The sequence below is a fragment of the Rhinolophus ferrumequinum genome, chromosome 7, assembly GCF_004115265.2.
Source record: "Rhinolophus ferrumequinum isolate MPI-CBG mRhiFer1 chromosome 7, mRhiFer1_v1.p, whole genome shotgun sequence".
Classification (NCBI taxonomy): domain Eukaryota; kingdom Metazoa; phylum Chordata; class Mammalia; order Chiroptera; family Rhinolophidae; genus Rhinolophus; species Rhinolophus ferrumequinum.
The window spans coordinates 37,203,029-37,227,646 of record NC_046290.1 but is presented as its reverse complement, the minus strand read 5'-3'; the positions used below and the strand labels follow the sequence as shown (position 1 = coordinate 37,227,646).

Below are 24,618 nucleotides of genomic sequence, written 5' to 3'. Positions count from 1 at the left end.
TATTAAACAAATCTTAACCACCCTTTAGGACCTAACTGGAATTTTCCCTCCATGAAGACTTTTCTGTTCTGTTCTCTCCCAAATCTCCCACCCCAGCCTCTCCTTATTTGGTGTAATGTCTTTCTCCTTTGACCTTCCACAGGACTTTATTTATAGTTCTTTTAACTCTTAGTACAATATTTATTTCTTTGTCTTATTCTTATTACATTGTACATTAGCTCATTAGTCTTATTTCTCCAGCATCCATAACATTAGACACACGGCCTTGTTGAGTAGGTGCTCAATAAATATTGGATGAATTGTGTGAATGGAATTGTGGTGATCCTTGAAACGCAGCTCTAAATGTTTCTGCTCTTAGTGCTGTAGGAATCATTACTGATCAATCCTAGGAACTAAGTTTATTTTTACTTAAGAGGGCTTAGAAGATCAAAGTTCTTCCTTTATGGGTAATGGTTTCAGTTTTACTGTTTGTCAGACCTTTTACAACAGAGTTACAGAATATTTGGTTAAAGAATTGAAGAAATGTATCCTAATTTTTCTGTCTAATGTCATTTGAGTGGAAGTAATATAAATTAATAAGATGGAAATATCTCTTCCTGCCTACCACTTAGTTCTTTGGTAGTTTTGGTAAGTATTTAGCATGATCAATATTTCAAAGCATCATTGTAATTGTTATCCATTATTCATCTCAGATTCAAGTCTTATGTGTTAGAGCTAAAAGAGGATCACTTGTCTGACTCATCCAGTCCAAGTGAGAAAATGAGGCCTGAAACTTGTTCAGGTTCACCTATGTAGTTAGAAATCTCCTGACTACTTACTTAGTTTACCTTCTAGAGTGTCTCTGCATCATTTTGGGCCATCTATGTAGCCTTTATCTCAACTCATATCCATAAATCGTGGGTAGGAGATGCACTTTTTTTCTTTGTGTAAATGAATACAAGCCATGTTTCTGATAAGCAGATGGATTCAATAACTGTTCAAATACATAAACAGCGAATTTTCTATGCTCTAGAAGTATTGATGAAGTCTTCTACGTGGTTTATAGCCCAAAACTAGTGAGTGTCAATGTATCATTTTGTATTTTGTCACCTAAATAAATACCGTATGCATGATGTCCATTAATGTAAATGCCATTTGTCACCTTGGGTTGGTAGACTTAGAGTCTCCATTATAGTTGATACCTTGCAAGAAAGGAGCTTTTCTTTTGCTGGTAAGACTCCTGATCATTTCCCATTTAAAAATCTCATTTCTGCTTACAGAGACTCATCTGTCAAAAAGTTTATGCTCAGATTAGTCTAATTTTATTTAACTTAAAAGTTTGTAGTACAAAGACAAACACCATACATGTCATGTTGATGGCCTTAAACTGGTCCCTCTCCTCTGTACCTATTCAGCAATAACATTCTTATTATAGGTTTGTTCAGACTGAAAATGACATATCTGAATACTTGCCCTGCTAGCCTGGGAAGAAAGGATGTGTTTGTTGGCATTTGCGTGTTAGGGAGTATTCTGTGCATCTTTACCCAAGGTATGCTTGGGTTCCCGTCAGCATCTGTGGTCTGTTGCACTGTAATCGCTTTAGTGGCAGCCTCTGGTTTTTATTACTGGCAAGGACTGTGCTGTGCAAACGTAGGCACCATAATAGGAAACACCTCAGCCTGTCATAAACAGGCCTGGAAAGTAGAAAGCACAGGCCTGACAGGGATGTGTCCATAGCAACCAGGCAAAGATGACGCTGCCATCGTGGAGTAAGTGCAGGCTGATATCTGTCGTCTTCTTTCAGAATATGACTGGCTGATTTAAGGCTGCTTTCTGTTGTTGGTATAGCAGTGTTTTCGTTGCTTTGTTTTCGTTTTAGATCTAAATGGGAATAAAGACATCTTCACTAATACTTTGCAAAATATTTTGAGAGAATATATCAAAGTGTTTTCCTTTTGTTACTCTCCTTTGGTTCTACCTGATCATTCTAAGCCTAATGGTAGGAAGCAAGAACAGATATTTCATTACAGTGGAAAATTATTATTTTTTTAATTATACAAAAATCAAATTAGTGCATGTCTATTTAAAGAATTATAAATTATACTGAATTATACAGAATTACAAAGAAAAGAGCATTTTTTAGTGAGGTGACTTTCTGTTATTTATGCCTTTTCATCAAGTTCAAGTTTTAGAAAAAGAGTGCATTCTTTGACCAAGAAAGGTTCTGTTTTATATTTCCTAGTTTGTTGTTTTTTTCAGCTTCCCTCCCAAAAAAAATTAAAAAATAACTGCAACTTTAATAATGATGGGCATTGTCACAGTGTTTAGGAAGAGAATAAATTTCAAATTTGGAAAGGCTTAACTGTTTTCAGTAAAGAGAGGGAATGCTTTTGTGGGTGCTTTAAATATATATATAGGTATAATTTCATTATTTACAAGGAAGCCTTATTTCACGAAAGAGTTTAAAGACTGTGAAGGATGAAAAAAGTTATAATTCTATTAAAAGAGTGCATCGAAATTAAGATAAATTTAGGAGAACTAAAGTCTTGAATGTTTTGTGTGTTTCTGAGATTTACTCAGTCGTTTATAGATTTAGGTGCCAAGTGGATATTTGCTAACTTGCCCTTTGCCTTTTTTTTAGTAAACACTGATCCTCTTCTATTTTTTTATTTTAAATATTTCAAGTCAGTTTTAGCAATAGACTCTGATGTCAATGAAACTAATTATCATCTTTGGTATAAATTTTGATTTTCTGTTTTTTGTTTTCTAAAGCTTACGTTTTCAGTGTGGTATCTTAGATCTCCATAAGGAGTAAGTGATAGTTGGGTTTCAAGAAACCATAGGGATGTTTTACTAGAAATATAATCATTTGGTTAATATATACCAGGAAAGATTAGATTACAGGAAGATACTCTTTGGCCTAAGTTTTTATATATAATGTTAACAAGTAATAAAATGACAAAAGGGTACATAGTATAAGAGACAAAAAAGACAAAAACTTGAATGATTACAGACTATATAATCAGTCTCAATATGAAAGGAAATTGTTTTCTCAAAAGCAGAATTCAGTGGAAAAATTACATGTTGCCTTAGCGTTATTTTCAAGCATGTTAATATTATCCATGTGGTACGTATGATCAATCTTTGACAATGGGTCAGGAAACACTAGTATGTATCTTACTTTCTAATGTAAGGCATGATCCTCATGCTTTCCCATAACTCAAATCTTCAATTTCCAACTTGTGCCAGAAACAGTACACTACATGCCAAAACACTTTGTCCCATTTTTAAAGGTGAAAAACTGATCCTCAGTTAAACTTGTCCAAGAGCCATATGCTTCCTAAATCCTGTAGAGATAAGTATTTTTCTGAAGTGCAGCATCTGGTAGGAGGACAGGAGATAGAAAAACAAAGTGTGTGTTCTCAGTCTGCATTTTCAAAATATGGCCTAATACATTTTTAATTTATTCAATGAGCACTAGATTCCAAACTTGCAAGAGCAATTTCAGCAAAATATAATTCCTCGAGAGGAGTCCTCTAGTGCCGCTTATTCTACCTTCCTCGTTCTCTGTCTCTTTGGGATGGAAGTAGAAAGGACCTAGCTCCTAGCTCCTAGCTCCTAGGAAGAGTGTGATGGTGAGACAGCATGTTAGGTTGGGAATCAACTTAGCAGGCAGGTAGTTAACAGGGTATAGATTTAAACTAAGGAGTAATGGGGTCAGTGGGGTGAGAAGATGAATGGACTAAAGCAGAGCTGAGATTCCAAGTTGACGGGATTTGAGGGGTGGGTGGGTAGAATTGGATGGGATAAAGCTTTATTGATAGTGGGGAGGGCTGAGGCAGATAGGAAAGGCATAGGATTAATTCAGGGAAGGTGTAAGCAGGTGTCAGAATTTTTCAAATGGCCTATTACTGTGGAATTGCCATGGAGGTCTATGGATAGGAGAAATGAAGATTGAAGGAAAGAAAGGTAGAGAGAAAGACATATTAGACAGTGAGATAAGGAAAGGGAGGGGTGGTGAAGGCAGACTGTCTGACTGGGCTGACCTAGAATCAGGGCTGTCCTTGGCTGGAGGCAGACTGACCAGTTTGTGGTCCCGCCCCCTTTCTACTTCAGGGGTCATATGGCGATATCTGGTTGGAATGAACCTCTGGGACAGCCTTGAAGAAAAAAAGAAATCCCCTGGTCAGTGTGAAGGTGCGAATATTTAAGGGAGGACAGTCAGCTGTGGGGATGAGGGAGGTGGGGATATCTGACTGGAGAGAGGAGATTTATAGACAGAGTATATTTCATGAGTCTCAAGTCTTTTTTAGCACCAATAGCTGGCATCACCTCCTTCACCTGTTGCCTCCTTGAGTCATGGCCCAGTAGCAGCATGGGTGGGTTGTCATATCCAACTGCTGGGCCATCCCCTAAGGGACCTGTTGCCCGGGAGTGAGAACATGGGGCAGCAAGGTTTAAGTTCTGGGTGAAGAGAGACTGTCGAAATAAGTATGAGTTGATTCAAAGTGGAACAGAATAGCAAATGGCAGGCAAATGTGAATCTTTATCTTGATTCTCCTTTAAATCTTCTAAATTCCAATGAGCTTAACAATTCCTCCCCTGGATCTAAATCCATTCCACACTAGAGTTGTGACCTTGGATAATTAAATTGCCTCAACTTCTCTGAGCCTCTGTTTTCTCTGTAATGTAATTCAGAACTAACAAAATCTATCTCACATGATTGTTATGAGAATTAAATGAAAACTTATGTCAAGTGCATAGCATGGTGTACATACATAATAGGTACTGTGGCCTTTCTTTATTAGCAATGGGTATTGGAACTATTTTTAAACTTAAAAGGTGAACTTTATATAGTGCCATATAGGTAACCCAATGCAACTGGAGCTTGAATCAACAGGCCTGGACGACAGAGCCCACAGAGCGTGCCTTTGAAATCCTGATACCCAGTCATGGTGATTTATGGGACCTCACTAGCTTGCATATGTGATGGCCCACTGAGTTTGTTTACTTTAGTTTTAGCTCGGTTACCTAGCACTCTATGGTAGCATATTTTTATTTACACTCTCACGGACTGTTTAATTATGATTACTTTGAAAGAATATATATGAAGGTGAACACAAAAAGAAATGTACTAGGGTTGTGAGGGTCTCATGTAGATCTTCATTCCGCTTTATCTAAAAATTGGTGCATTGCTTACCTGGATGACCTCCAAGACCCCTCCAAATGATTTTTATGATTCTGTGTAAGATTGAGGTGGTGATTATTAGCCAAATGTCAAAGAGCAATATCAAGTTTACTAGGTGTCTCTTCGTGGGGAAAGTAGGAACAAGAACCAAAAGTGAACCCTTTTACCAGTGTACAGATTTAAAATGGCAGTCCATCTGAGAAAGAGGAATAGATGAAGGACCTTGAACCTGGTTCCAATAAATGATGTGGTTGATCTCAGTCATGGGTCTGACACTAGCGATAGCCAGAGGGAGAAGAAATTCCCTAGCAGTGTGGTTGTTAGAAGAGCTAAACATGAGTCACTGAGTAGGTGACTGATCCCATTCCATTTTCCACTTGCTGTCACCCACTTTTCAGAGAAATCAAATTTTTTTATGCTTAATAAAAGTTGGTTTTTTTGGTTTTAATCCCAAAAGTCCTTAGAGATGAAAGAGAATTGTGAGATCAACCTATTCACCTACTTCCTTTTATAGATGAGTAAGAAGGCACGGGAAAGGTAAAGTGACCTAGAACAAAATAGTCCTGTGTTACTTTCGTCAAGGCTTTTATCTTGTGGCAAATAAAATTGTTTTGTCACTAGACATGACCCTGATTTCATTCTTTTATTGACATCCTCACTTTTGAATGAAATTTTTAGTCTGGTATTTCTTTATTATTTGTACTTATTTGGTCCTTGACCATTTTCCATACCAAGTACCGTTTTCATGTGAGAAATCGATCATTAGGAGGTTTTTTGTTGTTGTTTTGTGCTCCAGATCACCACAGTCCAGTATTTAGGCTTTCACTAAGGGATTTTTGGTTTTGTCTGATTATTTTAGAACACATATTTTTATATGTATGTTTTTATTCAAACACATAGATAGGTAGATGGATGGATGGATGGACAGATGGACAGACAGACATAAAAGCATGTAGATATATGCTCTGAAAATATAGCTGCCATATAAGTAAGCCTGTTGTGTGTTAATGACTTATACAATAATTAATTGTGTTGTGGTCCTGTAGACGTGTTCAGAGTGTGTTCAACGGTAACAACCAAAGTGATTGGGAAGCATCCCAAAAACGTGTTACTTAGGTTGGATCTTGAACATAGAGTCTTCATATAGGTTGCTAATGAGGGAAGAGATGACATCCTAGGGGCTAGACAAAGCAGGGTAGGACGGGACTCTCTTATGGATTTAGCTTTATTGTGTGTTTGTGGGAGTGTGTGAGTAGTGGGTGAGTGAGCCTTCCAGGAACAGAAATCTGATTATAGGAACAGAGGCAAGTGTGAGAATTGTAGATTGGGGCAACACTGAAGAATGCCTTAAATGCCAGACTAAACCATTTGCCCATTACCCTATATGTCCTGAAGAACCTTGCATTTTATTATAAAGAAAATACTACAAGGAAAATAATAGCAAAACAATTTTAGAAAGATAAATCTAGTGGGGGTGTGATGGATGGATCAGAGTGAAGGGAAATACTGAAAACAAGAAGAATCTGTTAGGGAATTAGGCATTTAGGCATATAAGTGATGAGGGACTGAAATAGGATGAGAATGAAAAGAAAGGAATGGGTAAGAGAAAGATTGTATGGGAAAGGTGACAGGGAATGTAACACTTTTGGGAGAGGTACTGCAGCCACAGGAAAGTATGAATTTCTAAACTCAAAGAACAGAAAGGATGCTAGGTGGAAAATCAGGAATATAAAACAATTTGAGGGTGTGGGGTAGAAGATATGGCATTAAATTATTAGTCATGAAATTGAGGTGAGACTACATACTCGTATGTATCCAAGTAGAAATGTCCTACAGGCCTTCAGTTCTCAGGACAGGAATTCTAGTGGAAGGACAGGACTTTATCTGGGAATTGCCAGCACAGAGTTGACAGTTAAGATCTTAAGGCTTATCTGTAAAATGGGAATAATAGTAGTCCTCATAGGGTTGCTATTAGAAATAAAGGAGATAATGCCAGAAAAGTACTCAGCACTATTCTTTACAAATACTAGACACTCAACAAATATTAGCTATTATTATTTTTTACCCTGGGTTTTAAGGAAAGACAATTTTGCGAATTATTAGAACTGGTATTCTGGAAGCTATATTAAAGCCATCTGCTTGGTGGGTTTTTTAGTACCCCAAATGGGAGTTCATACGTTCTAATTCACTCACTTGCTACTAGCTGTTAGGGAAAAGGGACAGCCCAAGCCATAATTGTTCATGTTTAGCTGTTGTTCACTATTTGTAAGTTTATTTTTATTGGTTGGTTGGTTGGTTTGTTTTTACATAAATGGTTAAGGATATTAACTACTCTTGTGTTTGTTGCAACCTCTATAATAAAATCCCTCAGCCACATTTTGTTTTCATTTGCTGTGTCCAGAGAGAAATCGATTTTTGAGGATTTATAAAGAGCCCTTTTTTTTAAATTAAAGTTTATTGGGGTGCCAATTGTTAGTAAAGTTATATAGATTTCAGGTGTACGAATATGTAATACATTAGTCAAACAGAAAAAGTCAAGAACCATATGATTTCACTGATATGCTATGTAAAACTGAAAATAACAAAAGAACAAGACAAACAAATGAAGAAACAAAAACTCATAGACACAGACCATAGTTTAATGGTTAAAAGAGCTTTTGAAGAATGGTATTAGGTCAATACAAGCTAATTATCATTAGCTTAATATTAGATCAAGGTTTTAAAACTGTATTCATCCAAAGTGGAACAGACACAACAATGGAAGAAGAAATCCAAAAGAGGCAAACTATTAATTATGAAGAGTTGTAGGAGTCCTGTCTGGGTTGAAGTTCGTACTAAATGTCTTTAGTGGGACTTGCCCACTTGGACAGATTTCACAGCATCAAAGAATTACAGTATGTTTGATGATCCCATTCCATCTAACATGTGTGATTGACTTGCTGTCTCACAGGGTGTTGCATTCACTTTTAGAAGGTCAAGTAAAGGAGATGGTTTTTGTTTGTTTTAGTTTGTATTATTTTATTTTGTTTTTTCCTGTCCCCTTTATTCTCAGAAGCAAAATGTTTATGTTCTCCCATCTTAAAGTTATAAGTTTAGGTAGGTGTCCTAAGAGAATAAATGTCAAGGTGGTTCACAGCCATTTGTATTGAAGTGTGAAGAAAAGTGAGTTAAATAACTTTTTTAACTGTTTTCAGGTCTGAGTTCTTTATTAGAAGAAACATAGGTACATGTTATATACTTTATAGGCAGTTAGATATATCAAATGGTTTTTCCAGGATTGTTGTGCCAGTAATTCAGTCTCAAGATAGAAGAACAATCACACCTAATATAAAAAATTGTTTAAAAGCTCTACTATGAATAAAAATGATTACTATAGAATAAATGATGGCTATCTAACCCATGCTGTATTTTATGGATAACAACGTGTACTTAAAATATGGCAAGATTTCCTTTTCCAGCAAAATGGCAACAAACATCTAATTTGAACTCCAGCAGAAGAGAATGTAGAGGGGTAAGAGGAAATAGTCTAGGAGTCCAGAGAATCCCAAGCCAGAAAATTTTTAAAAAGAAACGCACATCTAGATATTTCCTAAAGAAACCACAGAAACAAATAGATCTCAACACTGTCAGAAGAGGCAGATTATCTACAAAGAAATACTTAGATTGACAGCTGTTTAGTTTGTGGGAGGTAGCAGAGCATCATCTGATTGGAACAAATTAAATCACCTCTGAAGCCATAGCTGCAAGGGCCTCTGGGATATGGAGTTTCTAAAGGCCTAGTCTGTGCAGAGCAGGAAGGCACACTGAAAAGAAGTGGGGTGGCTCCTGCACTTGCTTGCTTACCTTCTGTCTCCCACACACTAACATGTAAGCTCCGTTGGCAGATGATTTGCTGGCTGAAGTATCTGAAACAGTAGCTATCACATAGTTGGTGCTAATTAAATATTTGCTGATGGAAAGGATTATAATCATAAACTCACTGGAACTGGGCTTCATCTCCTTGGTCCAAAGTCACCTGTAGGATTGTACCTACATTTTACTTTGGAGATTGGAATTTGGTGCTTAAGCCTGCAGGGATGTCTTTCCATTTGGCAGGTCATTGCTTTCTGAGAAACTCATCCCTATTTGTTTGATATCTCCATAATCATTTTCAGTTGGCATCAGCAATTCTAATAGTTTGCAGACAAACCACTGATTGCATAAACTATTGGGTAGATACCACTGCAGGAATCTTAAGGCAGCTGTTTAATCAGATTGTTTTCCTTATGACAAGTCTCTGTGTTTCTGGTCACTGTATAAATAGCTTATTGGGCTCCTGACATCTGCTTTATGCTATGCTAGATTACCTTCCTTAACTCCAGCTCCTTCCACACAACCCAGAGACCCTGAAGAACTTGCCGTATATTGTAGTGCTCATACGAGACAGGGCCAAGGTTTGAACTCAGGTGAAGCCAACTACAGAAACCTGTGCTCTATACACTGGCACTTCTCAGAATTCTCATATGCTACTATTCTGTCACTGTCGCAAATGAAAATGAAATCCCATTTGTGCCATTTTTAATTGTGTTTATGGTTGCCTTTAGTAAAACCTCCATTCCTTATGTTCAAGTTAGCATAGTACTTTAATACAAATATTGCCAACTTGAGTGCTAGATTCTAATTTGGGTTCTGTTTTGTAACCTTGCTTAGGCTTTCACATTACTACTTTGCTATGAAGAGGGGATTTAAAACATAGATCACCTATTGATGCCCCTTCTGTTGGGCTATTCTAAAAACATTTTAAAAGAATTTGATGAAAGTGGTCTATTTTAATATAATGTCATTAGATTATTTGAAAGTTACTACGTATCGAAAACTTAACTATCTGGTAGCTTTCCTTATCCAGAATCCTGTGAAGAACCAGGGGTGGAAGGTATCAAATGTCCCTCAAAAGTTTAAGGAAAAAAAACTTCATGTATTAAAATTTGCCTTGTACTTAATTCATAGGACTCTTCTCCTCATTTATCCTCCTCCAGATCTGTACCTCCCCCAATCTTCTCCATCTCAGTAAATGGCCCAAATATGCCAGGCAGCTCTACTCACTTTACTGGATTTTTAAAATCTCTTTAACAGCTGGCATAGTGCTTGGCTTAAAATGAACATGTAATAAAATAAATATTTTTTGACTGTTCAGTGATGAGTGAATAAAAGTGGCCCAGGATCACCATTAAATGATTAAGTTACTGTCAGTTGGTTTAAGATAGCAGGAAAATATCTAAAATATTTAAGTGAGAAGTCGAGGAGTTGATTCTTATCATCGCTTCCAGTGTTCAGTTCTTGTTAGCTCTTCCTCAAGTGCTCCCTCTCCTCTCCTGTCAGATCGTGTCCCTCTAGGAGCCATCCTATCCAGAGACAACTGTTTCAAATGTAAATCACAGCTTGTTCCTTCCTAGTCAGAACCTTCCAGTGGTAACCCACATCCTCTTGAAGGCTTGCGACCCACATGACCTTGACCTTGGCCTACCTTGATCTACCCCAAATCTCGTCCTATATACCTGTTCCCTCATGCTGGCTATATTCCTTCAGCCCTTGCACAGAATGCTTTGCCCCAAATCTTCTGGTTGGCTCTTTCTAGTGATTAGGGTCTCATCTCAGATGTTACCTTCTCAGTGCAGCTTTTCCTGACTATTCACAGAATCATGTTATCCCCTTTTCTTTCATTCAGCATGTTTGTCACTCATGTTTTTTGTCTGCTTGATTTTTTGCCTTTTTGCCCCAAGAGTCCAAGACTCACACGAGCAGGGAATGCTTCTGTCTTATTCATTACTGTATCCCCCATACTGACACAAAGTAGCTGTTAACAAATATTTGTTGAGTGAATAAGTTAATGAACCATACTAAAAAAAAAAATCATCTGATACTTAAAGCCCATCACTTTCCACAAGAATTTTAAATGAAACCCCAGTGTTTTTGTTTGTTTTTGCTTGTTAATAAATGTGAAGGGAACAAAGAGGTAGTAGAATGAGTTTGAGAAGTGCTAAGTTAAACAAAATTAAAAGGGTTGTCTATGACAGTTGTTGGCAGAGCCTTTAAAGTATACAACCTCCGAGAAGGTTTGCACTATGTCAGTTTATTTGACGTGGGTTATCTTCTTTGAGAATTATCATGTGTTACATCATATTGGGGGAAATGATGCCTTAGACCAAAACCCATCAGAGTAGAGAGGGGGAATGAGTGGCTTTATTGACTATAGGGACGCTTATTTATACTGACCATAGAAGAAAAGCCTGACAACCAAAGACTCAGAAAAAAATAAAACCTATGGGAAAGTGACAGAAGGATTCAAAAACGAAGAGAGCAGTTGGGACTATTCAGTTTTCTTCAGGCAGCTCTACTCACTTTACTGGATTTTTAAAATCTCTAACAGCTGGCATAGTGCTTGGCTTACAATGAACATGTAATAAAATAAATATTTTTTAACTGTTCAGTGATGAGTGACTAAAAATGGCCCAGGATCACCATTAAATAATTAAGTTACTATCAGTTGGTTTAAGATAGCAGGAAAATATCTAAAATATTTTAAGGAATTTTTTTTTATTCCAAAGGATTAAAATAAAAATGATATTAGTAGTTATAAGAATTGTTCAACTGTTTTTATATTGCGTAAAGGCTTTGCATAATTAGGAATTTATCGCATATTGTATTGTTCAAAGCTAACATGGACTTTAGACAAACATGTGCCCATTTGCCTGTGATATAATGGTGGAGCTTTTTGAAAGGGTAAAAATGTTCTTTTACCACAAGTAACCTATACTTGAAATTTTTGATTTTCATTTCTCTTTAGGCACAGTTAAGCAAATTTGGAGTTAAAGTAATTTGATAATATTTAACATTTTGTAGAGTTTGAGGTGTAACTTACATATGGTAGAATATACTCTTTTTAGATACAGTTGAATGCATTTTGACAATGTATACAATTGCATAACTACCACCATAATCTAAATATAGGATATTTCCATCACCCAAAAAGTTTTTTTCTTGCTCCTTTGTAGTCATTCCCCTCCCCCTACTCCCAGTCACTGGCAACCAGTGATCTGATTGTCCCTATAGTTTTGCCTTTCCAGAATGTCATATGAATGAAATCATGCAATATATACATAGCCTTTTGTAAATGGCTTCTTTCACTTTGCACATTGCTTTTGAAATTCATCCACTAATAGCATGTTACATGTATTAGTAATTTGTTTCTTTTTATTGCTTTCTAGTATTTCATTTTATGGATGTATCACAATTTGTTTATTCATTCACCAATTGATATTTGGGCTATTTGCAGGTTTCAGCTGATATGAATAGAATTGCTGTAAATATTTGCATTTAGGTCTTTGCAGCAATATATGTTTTCATTTCTCTTAAATAACTAGGTAAATAAGTAGGCATGGGACTGTTGAGTCATATAGTCAGGATACTTGTTAACTTTTTAAGTACCTAAATGCTTTCCAAGGTTGCTGTACCATTTTGCATTCCTTTCATCAGTGTATGAGAGTTCTGTTTGCTCTACATCCTGGCCAGCATTTTGTATTTTTGTATTTTTCATTTTTGCCATTCTAGTAATTGTATAGCGGCATCACATTTTGGTTTTAATTTTTATTTCCTTAATGACTAATAATGGACATTTTGATGTCCTTATTGACCTTTTTAAGTTGTAAGAATTTTTTATAAATTCTGACACAAGACTTTATCGGATATGTGTTTTTGCACATATTTTCTTCCCATCAATGACTTGTTGTTCCATTTTCTTATCAATTTCTTTCAAAGAGAAGTACTGATGAAGTCCAGTCTATCGTTTTTTTTCTTTCTGCTTCATGCTTTTTGTGTTCCAAGAAATCTTTGCCTAATCCAAGATCACAAATATTTCCTCCTATGTTTTCTTTTAGATGTTTTTATAATTTTAGGCTTTGCATTTAATTCTATGGAACATTTTTAGTAGATATTTAAAATATCTACTAAAACTTTACCTTCCAACAAGGTAAAGTTGGAAGTTCATTGTTTGTGAATGAATATCCAACTGTTTAAGCACCATTTTTTTCCTTGGTTTTTTTAGACTTTTTTTCCTTTTTTTTTTTGTTTTGTTTTAGTTTTACCCATCCTTCTGCCCTCTTCCCCTTTGGCAGTCATCACCTTGTTTCTCTATATCTGTGGATTTGTTGTTGTTTTGTTCAGATTCCACATATAAGTGAAATCATACAGTATTTGTCTTTGTCTGACTTATTTCACTTAGCACAATACCCTGTAGGTTCAACCATGTTTTTCTCAAATGTTAAGATTTCATTCTTTTTTGTTGCTAAGTATATATACACATACACACACACACACACATACATACATATACCTCACGTCTTCTTTATATATATATATACATATTTCACATCTTTATATATGTGTGTGTATATATATATACATATAGATATATAGATATAGATATCCCATCTTCTTTATTTTTCCTGGACACCTAGATTGCTTCCATATCTTGGCAATTGTAAGTAATGTTGCAATAAACATAGGGGTGTATATATCTTTTCCAGTTAAGTGTTTTTATTTTCTTCGGATAAATACCCAGAAATGGAATTGCTGAGTTGTATGGAAACTCTATTTTTAATTTTTTTGAGGAATCTCCATACTGTTTTCTGTAGTGACGGCACCAATTTATAGTCCCATCAATAGTGTACAAGGGTTCCCTTTTCTCTACATTCCAGAACTTGTTATGTACTGATTTTTTGATGCTAGCCTTTCAGACAGGTGTGAGGTGATACCTCATTGTGGTTTTGATAGTAATATTGGACATCTTTTCATATGTCTGCTGGCCATCTGTCTGTCCTCTTTGGAGACATGTTTGTTCAGTTCCTCTGCCCATTTTTCAATTGGGTTGTTTGTTTTTTGGTATTAAATTGTATGAGTTCCGTATATATTTTGGATATTAAGAGCCATTTGTTGAAAGAAATATCCTTTCTCCTTTGAATTATAGCCCAAATGTCATGACTTAAAATTACTTTAAGATCCATATGTAAAAGTAGTATATATGAAAGATTAAATATGTGTTTCTAGAAGTATGCCTATTTGCATTTTTTATTGCTTTAGAAGATGGGCATTCTTTGTATAAATTGTTTTCCCAAAACATACCACCATTACAAAGGGAACATTAGTAAGTATTTTATGGTGATTAGAGTGGGCATGATAAACAGGAAAAATTGGTATCAACTTAGAACAATTTAAGTGAATCGGGGTCCTAATTTTCTCTATAAGTAGAAAGTCTCCTTTCATACAAGATTATTTTTGTGGAGGCTTCATTTATGTGAGATTTGTGCACCCATTTATTGCCTTAATTATTCTTCAGTGGGACAAAAGTCCTTGGTGGATATGGTGATGAAGAACATGTGATGATGATAGTCGTGGTGGTTTCAGCTAGATTTATTAATTAGTTACAAACATCGAAGGCGCTATCTACTGTATGATTCAAGTTGTGTCAACAATTATAGAAAACTATGCTAACTAATGAGAGCTGGTATAGAAGAGAAATTTAAATACAACTGTCATCAGATCACTCTTATGTTATTTCAGCCTCAAGGAACCTCTCAACAACAATTCAGTTTCTTATATTGGAATTTCTTTTCTCACAAAATGTTGACAGGTGTTTCCTATTTTAAATAAAACATTTCGGTGAAAATTTTCAAACCAGGTTAATTAGAGAATGAGTCTTAGATAATAATTTGGTTTAAAAAAAAATCAATCTAGAGTTCCTCTTAATCTCAAGCTTCCATAATATTTGTAAGATACGGCTTTTGTTTTCTGAAATATGCTTCAGGAGCAGAGCTGTTCTTTAAATCATTGTTGGTAACCATTATCACTAGAGGGCAGTAAACACAAACAGATTTAACGGATTTACTGGCGTTAACGTTGTTTCTGTACTATCAGCATTAATCAAAGAAAGTATAGTTTTTATAATATAAAATCAGATTTAAAATTCTGTTATTGAAAATATAGGTTACAAATTAATTCTAGATTATGGTCTACCTCTAAAACTATGTTTAAGGCAGCTGAAACAGAAGGAACACTCAGTGATTTTAGCGACGCTAGTATGTTGTAGTTATTGAATTTAATATCTGAAATTTAACCTTGCCTCAGAATTTTTCAAGGGGCATTTAGCAATTAGATTTGCATATGTTAAGCTGAACACTTTAGATATGTGAGAGACCACTTTATACAAATTTACTTCTTGATTAATAACAACACCCAGGATGTTGATCCTAAGTAGAAAGGTGTAAAATAAATATAGATTCATTATATAATAAAATGTTTTGCAAAGATTATGCCAAAAACAATCAGGAAAATCTCTTAGGTTGGAGACATTTAAGAGTTAATATGCTTATTTTAAATAATATTTCCTAACTATTTCAAGCACTGTAATATCACAGCTTAGAAAATTGTTATGTTAATAGAGATATTATTTGTAGATGGTAGGCTAAATATAGATTAATGCCTGAAATATATTTTTGGTAATTTAGCGTATTCTTAAGCCCGATAGCCTGGGTTCAAATCCTGCTGTGCTACTTGGCTTTGTGACCTTGGGCAAGACACTTGACCTCTGACCTCAGTTTCCTCATAGTATGATTTCTTTGTTTTTCTTTTTCCCTGTTCAAAAATGTGTCTTATCTCACTTGACCTCTGTTACAGAGTCAGTGATGCCACCATATGTTAATGTGTCAATGACTTAGATCCATCAGCAGAATTTTAAATATCCTGAAATATCCTAAAATAATCCAGATAGATTGTTGATTGCTTGGCATATCAGCTAAGAACTGAGAAAATGAAGAATAAAGGAGGAGTGTCATCTAGAGATTCTGGGGAGTACTATTTGGAAAAGATGGGAAAAGAACACTCAATGCTGAAGGGAAATTTTTTTTTCCTATTTCCGTGCATGCACACACATTTGTATATAAAACCTGCTGGGTGTTGGAGAGCAGCAGATTACCAGTCAGGAAATCTGAGTTCTTTCTATGTGTTTAAGGCATCTATGTCTTGTTCACATGCTCTCCCACATAAGTAGGTCTCGACCCTTTCAGATAAGGCTGCCTGTTTCTGGGCACCAGCTTCTTGACTGCACTGGTTAGGGTCCACCCTGGCCAGGGATCTGACCACAGCGATAGTAGCAGTGGTCCTTTAATTCAAGAGACTGTGAAATCAGCACAGGATTAAGGATAAATGAGGCTGTTCCTAAATTCATACCGTTTATCATAGAGTTTGCGGCAGCCTAATTATATGACGAGCTATTCATACACCATGAAGAGCAAAGACTTAAAGAGACCTGAGCTTGCATCTCAGCCCTGTCACGTACAGGGCAAGTTGTTGAATGTTTGAGAGCCTGTCTTTTCCCCTTGAAGTGGGGATAATACTTATTTTACCAGGATGTTGCAAAGATTAGAGATGAGATATATATAAAGCTCTTAGTGCGTAGTAGGTGCTTAATAAATGTTGTAACGTACCAATTACAGTTTTCTTATTAAAATTTTCAGAAGCCAAGTCTGACTGTAAGAACTGTATCTCTCTGGCCCCATCCAGATGTCTCTTCTGGGTTGTGTAGATTCTTCTGCAGGCTGCTCCTACCATGACAATGGGAAGGAGCTTCTAGTCTGTCTCTCATAATGGGAAAAATGAAATGAGTATTAATTTGGCTCAGAGCTTAAAAAATGATTTTCATTATTATTGTCATCTTCATCTCCCTCACTGCGGCAGATCAGGAATTTACTGTTGACTCTTTTTGTGCCTGTGGTTGACTAACTTCTTTGGGAAATATAAAGAAAGAATAAGCTATCTTTCTTGCCTCAAGCATCCTCCACCCTGGTCGGGGAGGCACGGATGAAGCAACTAGAACAGTGATCCTTAACATGGGAACATTCGGGAAATTTCAGGGTGCACTGATTGGGGAGTACTCCTGGCATTTCATGGGCAGAGGCCAGGGAAGCTAGATATCCTGGAATGCATGGGATAGTCCTTACCAGGCAGGATTGGTCCGTGTCCCAACAACCATTCATGTAGGTGAGAAATACACTTATTAGCAGAGCCTAGAACACAACTCCTTTTTACATATGAAGGTGCGCATCCTCTCTGTCTGTCTCCCTCCCTCTATCTTCCAGCAGCCTCTCCTTAAAGTTAACGTGGGCTTTCTCATAGCATAGCAGGCTTAGAATAGTCAGACTTTTTAACAAGGTGGCTCCGGGATCCCAATAGCACATTCAAGAGGCGAAGGTGAAAGCTTCATTCAAGACGTCTTATGACCGCCTGCGCAGTCGCACGGCATCCTTTGTTGGTTACAAAAGCCAGCTCAGAGTCAGGGTAAGGTAGCGTGGCTCCTTAGGAGGCATCTCTGAAGACGAGCTCTCGTGCTAACCAATTTTACCGATGGGAAAACTGACACACTACGAGACGAGCTAATTTGTTGAGGATAATGCACTAATGGATTTGAATTCAGAGTCTGTGTTCTTAGTACCTGGGTGAACTCGGGAAAAGCATTGTCTCTCTCTCGGTGTCTCTCTTTAGGTGAAAATGAGGGGGTTGGCGGAGATGGTATGAAGATACTTTCCCTTTCTCTCAGCCTTTAAGTCTCTGAATTTAGATGATGAGAGTGGGAATGGAAAGGAAGAAACTAAACAAGAGGGCATGTTATGGAAGACAGAGCTTGGTAGCAAAGTTGGTGAAGGAGGGAAGGTGATGTAGTAGTGAGCAGGGCACGTGTCAGAGCTACGGAAGGACTCATTTAGGTGATTGATATTAAACACTTCCTAGCGGCTCACTCCCATGAGACACCTATTGCAGGGTAGGAAAGAGCCATAGATTTCACTAGGGGATACTGGAATGTGCGCCTGCTGACTGAACGGGAATAGTTATAATAAGAGCCACTTTAAAGAACAAAGTGAATCCATCCATTTTGAAAATCTTTCAGGCGACTGGCAGGGCATTCAAAAGGGGAGAATATCGTATAGTCACTTGGAAATACAGTACCAAAGCTCAGGTTAGAAGTGGTCTTACAGAGAGTTTGGCCTATGACAGAGTCTTTGTAGATATCCCAAGTTAAAGACTGAATAAAAGATGGCAAGGAAGGTATGGTCAGAGAAGTGAGGAGAAAACCAAAGAAGCAAAGGGGTCCTGGGAGTTGAGGGAGAGTGGACAGAGGTGATCAGTATTGAACACTGTACAGAAATTGAGGCAGGACCTTCGAATTCTTCAGGAAGCAATTTTATTGGTGTGTTGGGAGTTTAAGTTCTTTTTGTAGAAGATTAAGAGGAATTTAGGAAACAACACAGTAGATGTGATCTGCAGCTAAGGACTTGGGGAGCAAAGAACCAGTAGAAACTCAAAGAGGCAGAGTTGCTTGTTTTTGGATGTTTCTGATGAGAACATTCTAGGACAGACAAGCCCAATGCAGGAAGACAGGCATAAACACATAGCCAGTCATAGAAGCGCAGAGCAGCTAAGTACTAACTTTGACTTGGAGATGAGGCATAATGGACAGAATTTTACGCTAAAATGGAGTAAAAGCTAGGTTCCCCTAATTTCTTATCCACAAGACCTATTTAATATAAAAATTACGGAATAATACTATCCCAAACCAAACAGAAGGGATTGGTTTTTTTCTCAGAAGAATTTAGATTTCTTATTTAACTTTCCTTGTAAAAGACCTGTTACTCTTGAGCTAAGAGCCACTCTTATACTTTCTTAACTCTGTATACAATCATAAAAATGTTCTGATCAAAAAATAGATCCTGAAACCTATATACAGAACTCTGCATTCTTTAACCATACGTGCTGCATTACCTTTTAGTTTCTTTTCTCCTCCAATCAGATTTATAAGTCATTCCCACCCTTAGATTGTTAAGGTTATGGAGCTCAGCCATTTATAACAATAGGAACAAAAGGAGCTGAAAACACCCATGTCACACAGGTGAGGAAATGTACCACTTCTATTTGTGAATACTGGACATCAATTGTATTTTGTAATCACCCTATGCTTTTATATTGGACAGATGAAGAACTTTGGTTATATCTGTATCACCAGGGAAGCCACTTGTTTTGATTTTGAGAGAGGGAAGCAATTAAAATTCCTGATTGCCTACTTCAGAACAGGTTTTACTTTGAAGGAAGAGAAATCAGAGAATATTGAAATTAACAGAAATAACTTCAGAGGATTGGTAATCCTTATTTAAAAATAAACTATGTGTTTTGAAGAGTTTTATATTTGTTATTCATCGCTGTGAGAGGGAAACCCCGTTCATCTTTGTATACAGCAACCTCAGCTGTAAGGATACCATGTTTCAATGGCTTTTACCAGAGGTGAGGAGGAGGAAAACCTCTCCTCAGAGGTTTGTCCTTGCCAACCAATCGGAAAGCACCTAGATCCTTGTCCACACCTCCCGACCTGATAGATCCAGGGATGGAATGCAATTGGTGCATAGTTGGGGTTTTATGGGAGGGGTTTCTTGTCACTCTTCCCAGCTTCTCCGCAGTTCCTTATTTGGTAGCTTTTGACAGAACTTGTCTTTCTTGCAGCTAAGCATCTTGGCATACATTATTCATTAAGCCCTGGAGCTCGGTGGGAGAAAGATGCAGACCCTTAGATCTTTACTTACTTCTTCATGGCATGAATTTTCTTTATTCAGAATAATTGTTGAATTCTGTTCCATTCTGGAGTTTTACAAATGGCATGTGTTCAATGCAAAGACTGCTGGATGGGATCTAATGCAAGGCTTTGTTTTGTATACTTAATCACCAATACTCTTTAAAAACCTACACATTCCGAGGCTTGTGGAGATTGTTAAACTATCAAGGTTTTGGAGATATACATATTTTAGAACTTATTGTCTATATAATCAATCAAAAATGCCTGAAGCAAACTATTTACTGTCAGTGTCTTGGGGCTACATAAAGGTAAGATTTGTTTAGCTTTTGTATACTCCTGATTACATAACTGATAGTTTTAATAAATTATAATAGAGTTAAGCTCTCTAAGTAATCTCTTATTTTCTTCCTTAGACATGTCTACAGAAGAAAGATGTGTTTTTAGTGGTCAATATAAGGGGAAATTATGTAACTTCTATTAATTTGCATGTTAAAAAAGCTTTTTAATGTATAGTGGTTCCTCTGTCATATTGTATGCATTTGAATTATGTTTGTAAATATCAAGGTAATGAAATATATTCATTGAAAATAACATATTGAGCCAAATTACTTATACTGGTGTATGGGTTCCAGTTAGTCTGTAATGTTTAAAGTTTATAAAAATTAATTTGTGGCTTTTTCTAAAAATCTCTACTACTTTAACTTGATGAGAAGTATGTTTTTGTTTTTTTCACCTTTGGATATAAAGCTCTTGATGACATTAAAAATTGACATTACTTAACTTTTTAAGAAATATATTATTCAAATGAAAACTTGATAATGTACTTGTAAAACTGGAAGAAATTTGTAAGTTTATATGATACTGCTACTTTGTTAATCTCAAAATATGAACTAATACACTGAATTTAATAAGATCGTGTACCTGCCTGGCAAGCTTCTTGCATGCCCCGTTGTTAAGACTGGTGTTCCTATCTCTGTAATAGAAGCTGGAGATAGAAAAATCTTTTCGGTCCTAAATGAAGCATCACTTCAGAAATTGAAATTTGTTCTTGAATATCTGAGTAAATCACAACGCCTTATTTTTAAGAATTCTTTCCCATTTCTTTAAGGGCACTCAGATTAAAATATTTTTCATTTCCTTTGTTTCTTTTTAAAGGAAAATTTACTTTTTGATGTAAGATTTACCTGCATTCTAAGAAAATTTATTTCAGTTTTAGTTGTCCAAGTAGTTATGATTCCCCACCTCCCTTTAAATCTGTGGATGGTCCAGATTTTCTTTTATTGTTTTTTAAAATACAGATTTTCATTTTTTTTTTTTTTTAATACAGCAAAGTACAGAGGGTAACAAAGGAAACCCTCATAATCCCCCTAAAATTCATCTCTTAGCTTTTAGACAGCTCATATTTGGTACATTTTTGAAGAGCTTCTCATTTGTATTATGTTTATGAACTATACCTCTAAGAATCTCATTACAGAATTTTAGTGCTTATCTTTTTGAGGAAAATTTTTTGATCAACATCTTTGTTTATGTTTTTGATCTTATATTGCTAAAAACACTTAAGGACAAATTTAAATATATTTAGCCTTACTGTACAAGTTAAAGGATTCATTTGTTTTTATACAGTCAATGCAGTATTCATTTTTAGCTTTTAATGCTGATATCTACCAAACTTGTAGTGTGTCACAGTGCAGCATATTCAAGTGATTTTTAACAGAATATTATGGGGAGAGAGCAAGTATTTTCTTAATGTTTAGTCTTTGCCACCTTCTTACTTATGTTCTAGAAGGATATATAATATACCCTGTAGCACATTGGCATGAATGCAGAAATAAAGGGATTAAATTTTTAAATATTTAAAATTTGTAATTATTTTATTTTGCTTCCTCAACCATCTGAGATATAGAACATAAATTGGGGAACTGGAGTTTACAAAGCAAAATATAATATTCAGTTCAACTGCATTTTCACTTTCCTCTAGACATTCTGATGCACAATGAGAACAAAGGACCTGAAAGCATTAACTTAGAAATCTTCTCTTTTTTCCTTTGTTGCAACCATAATGCTATATATTATTTCAGACTATTTAGATCAAAAACAATCAGAATAACTCATCAATAAAAAATATTTAGAGGTCACTTTTAAAAACACCTAAAGCCAATTAAGTTATTCAGCATTAAAAGCCAATTAAATTATTCTACATTTTGCAACCAGTTCTTTTGAAAAGCAGTTCTATATTTTATCTCATGTAAGTCTGTAAATTGAAAATGTAACAGTGTTCTAGGAAAAATTTTTATACCTTTTCTATTACCTTTATTTTATTACCTTTTCTATTATGTTTTCAGTTTCTCCCTCATGGTAATTTTATATAGTTATCCTAATAAATGGTATGTAGTTATCTTAAGAGAAATTCCACTTACATTTAAAAATGATTGTTGAATGCTTTAGTTTATAGTTCTTTAGTAGATCTACCTATATACTCCAAAACCAAACTGTGAGATCAACTATCAGTTGAGAAAACACTGATGGTAATTTTTGTGGTTATTATTCTAACTTCCCTGGACTGAAAGTTTTGTATCAATAGCAAAAAAGCAGGACAATTTTTAATTCCTTTTAGAAATCACCCTTAAGTTCTAACTTAATTGACTATTTGAAAATTGTCTTTGAGAGACTTCCCACACCCTTTCCCTTGGGAAGAAAGAGGACTGCTTAAAATATCTCTTCTAATTACGTTAAAAGGAAATATTGACTTCCTTGGACACCTCACTAGCCTTGATAGGGAGAAAGGTGTGCATGGAAGGGTTTCTCCACCCCACACTTTGGGGTTTTGAACAAAGGCAGAAGAGTGTCTGTGAATATATGTATATAATGCAGAAATAATCAGTGGAACATTCAGTCTGTCATTCATCAGTTTGTACAATGGATTCCTTTCACTGACATTTTCTGCCTTGGTGATGTGTACTAACCGACTGTTTTGATAGCTTGTATAAGCAAATTGCCAGGAAAATTACACTTCATTCTTTATAGTCTTCCAGATAAATCCAATAATTTGTGTAGGGAATCTGCAGGTCCTGTACAGATCTTCTGCTTGAGCATATGACAATATGCTCCTCATACCACGTTGCTTACAAGTTAGACGGTGGTTCTGTAGAAAAACTGGGTCCCTGTCTCATTTTTCCAATGGGGCACCCACTGCCCCAAGGTTGTGTTGAGTTACATTGAGAGAAATGCATGGAGGGCAGGTAGACAGTGGTTCCTGATAGACTGTGAAGAGGCTAAGAGTGGCTAAAAGCCTTGCCTATTCCCCTATTTTATAAAAAGGACTTTGCCATGACCAGGTAGTTCTTAATAGCAACTGTTAACTCATAGCTCGACAATTTCACACAGAGATATTTCATTAAATATATGTTTAAAATGTGTAGCAGACTCTTTGAACATGTTTTGCCTAAAGATTTTTCCAAGAGTAAATTTCATTTGTTAAGCAAGGATTCACTTACCTTTGGGCCTTGTGCATAGTATTACCATTATAATTTTGAAGCATGGTGACAATATCTTGTATGAATGATATCCTAAATTATTTATTTGGAATGGGTAGGGGAGCTAGATATTTAGATATGTTTTTTTAATGAGAATAACTATAGTCAGATCTTACATCTGTTTGTCTTACAATGATAAAAATCAATCATTAGTAGAAGAGGCCCAGGGAACTGAGAGATAGAATGAGCTCAAATAATGTTGAGCACCTACTATGTGCTGGGCTAAATACAAGATACTTTCTATTAGCTCATTTAATTAGTTGATAGCCTATAACTTACTCAAGGAAGTATAACTTTATAAAAGATAGAACACGTTTTTAACACTATTGTAAATGTTTTCATGTATTCTTACAAGGTGTCAAAATTTATTTTTCCCCAGTGTATCATAATATATAATGCTAAATGAAAATCAGCAGCAATCTGTGTTTTGTATACTGCATGATGTCAATTTTTAAAATATACATGCAGACAAATGTGAAAAAAAATGCGTACAGGGAAATACAACTAATTATCTATAGTTATCTCTGAGCAGTGGGGGTATACATGATTTCTAATTGTTTTCTATATAGCTTTCTACATTTCTATATCACATATGCATGTTATGATCAGAGACCAATTATTAAAAAAAGATACATGAACAAAGAAAGTGAAGTTTGTATTCCTGAGTTTGAGAATATTCTCCCTAGACATATAAATTAACAGCCAGAAGAATTTGTGTTGGTCATGGCCAGCTCTTCAGTTTTGACTGCAGGATAATACTTATATTCATTTATTTCCAATAGTATTTTGAAATGTTTTTATTGATCTCCCACAGTGCTTTTTGGTGGGTGATAAATTCTGATACCTAATCTAGATAGTCAATAAGATTGACTTTGGAAGTAATTTGCCAAATTATCTTGAGTTAAATACCGTGGTATGAATTATGAGAAGTAACATTAAAAAAAATTCCAATAAAATAATTAAATACTGAGTTCGAATTACATTTTAAATATTACTGAATAAGAATTTCACTGCTCTTCTTTCCCTCAGACTTAAATGAAAATTTATGGTGAAATTCAAAATTTTAAAGGTTATTAAATATTAGAGTAAAATGTGACTTTTTTCAATCATATAGCTCATAGAATCTACTGTACGCCCTTTCCTCCCCTTAGTTAATGTCTTTGAGTGTTTAAATCTGCTCTGTCCAATACAATAATTCCTAGCCACATGTCGCTATTTAAATTTGAATTAAATAAAATTAAATAAAATTCAAAATTCAGCTCATTTGCATT

The 24,618-nt window shown here is 35.7% G+C and overlaps 1 protein-coding gene across 10 annotated transcripts in view; it reads left to right on the top strand.

Annotated features, from left to right (window-relative positions):
• PDE4D (phosphodiesterase 4D) overlaps window positions 1-24,618 on the top strand; it is a 1,245,242-nt gene that overhangs the window by 1,201,840 nt on the left and 18,784 nt on the right. Inside the window, exon 1 of one of the 10 annotated variants that reach the window (XM_033111252.1) lies at window positions 19,700-20,122. The exons of the other annotated variants lie outside the window; for them this stretch is intronic. Coding sequence (XP_032967143.1) covers window positions 20,075-20,122 — 48 coding nt within the window. The 5' untranslated portion in view covers window positions 19,700-20,074. Of the gene's footprint in view, window positions 1-19,699; window positions 20,123-24,618 lie in introns of those variants that run through there. 10 annotated transcript variants of the gene reach the window in all.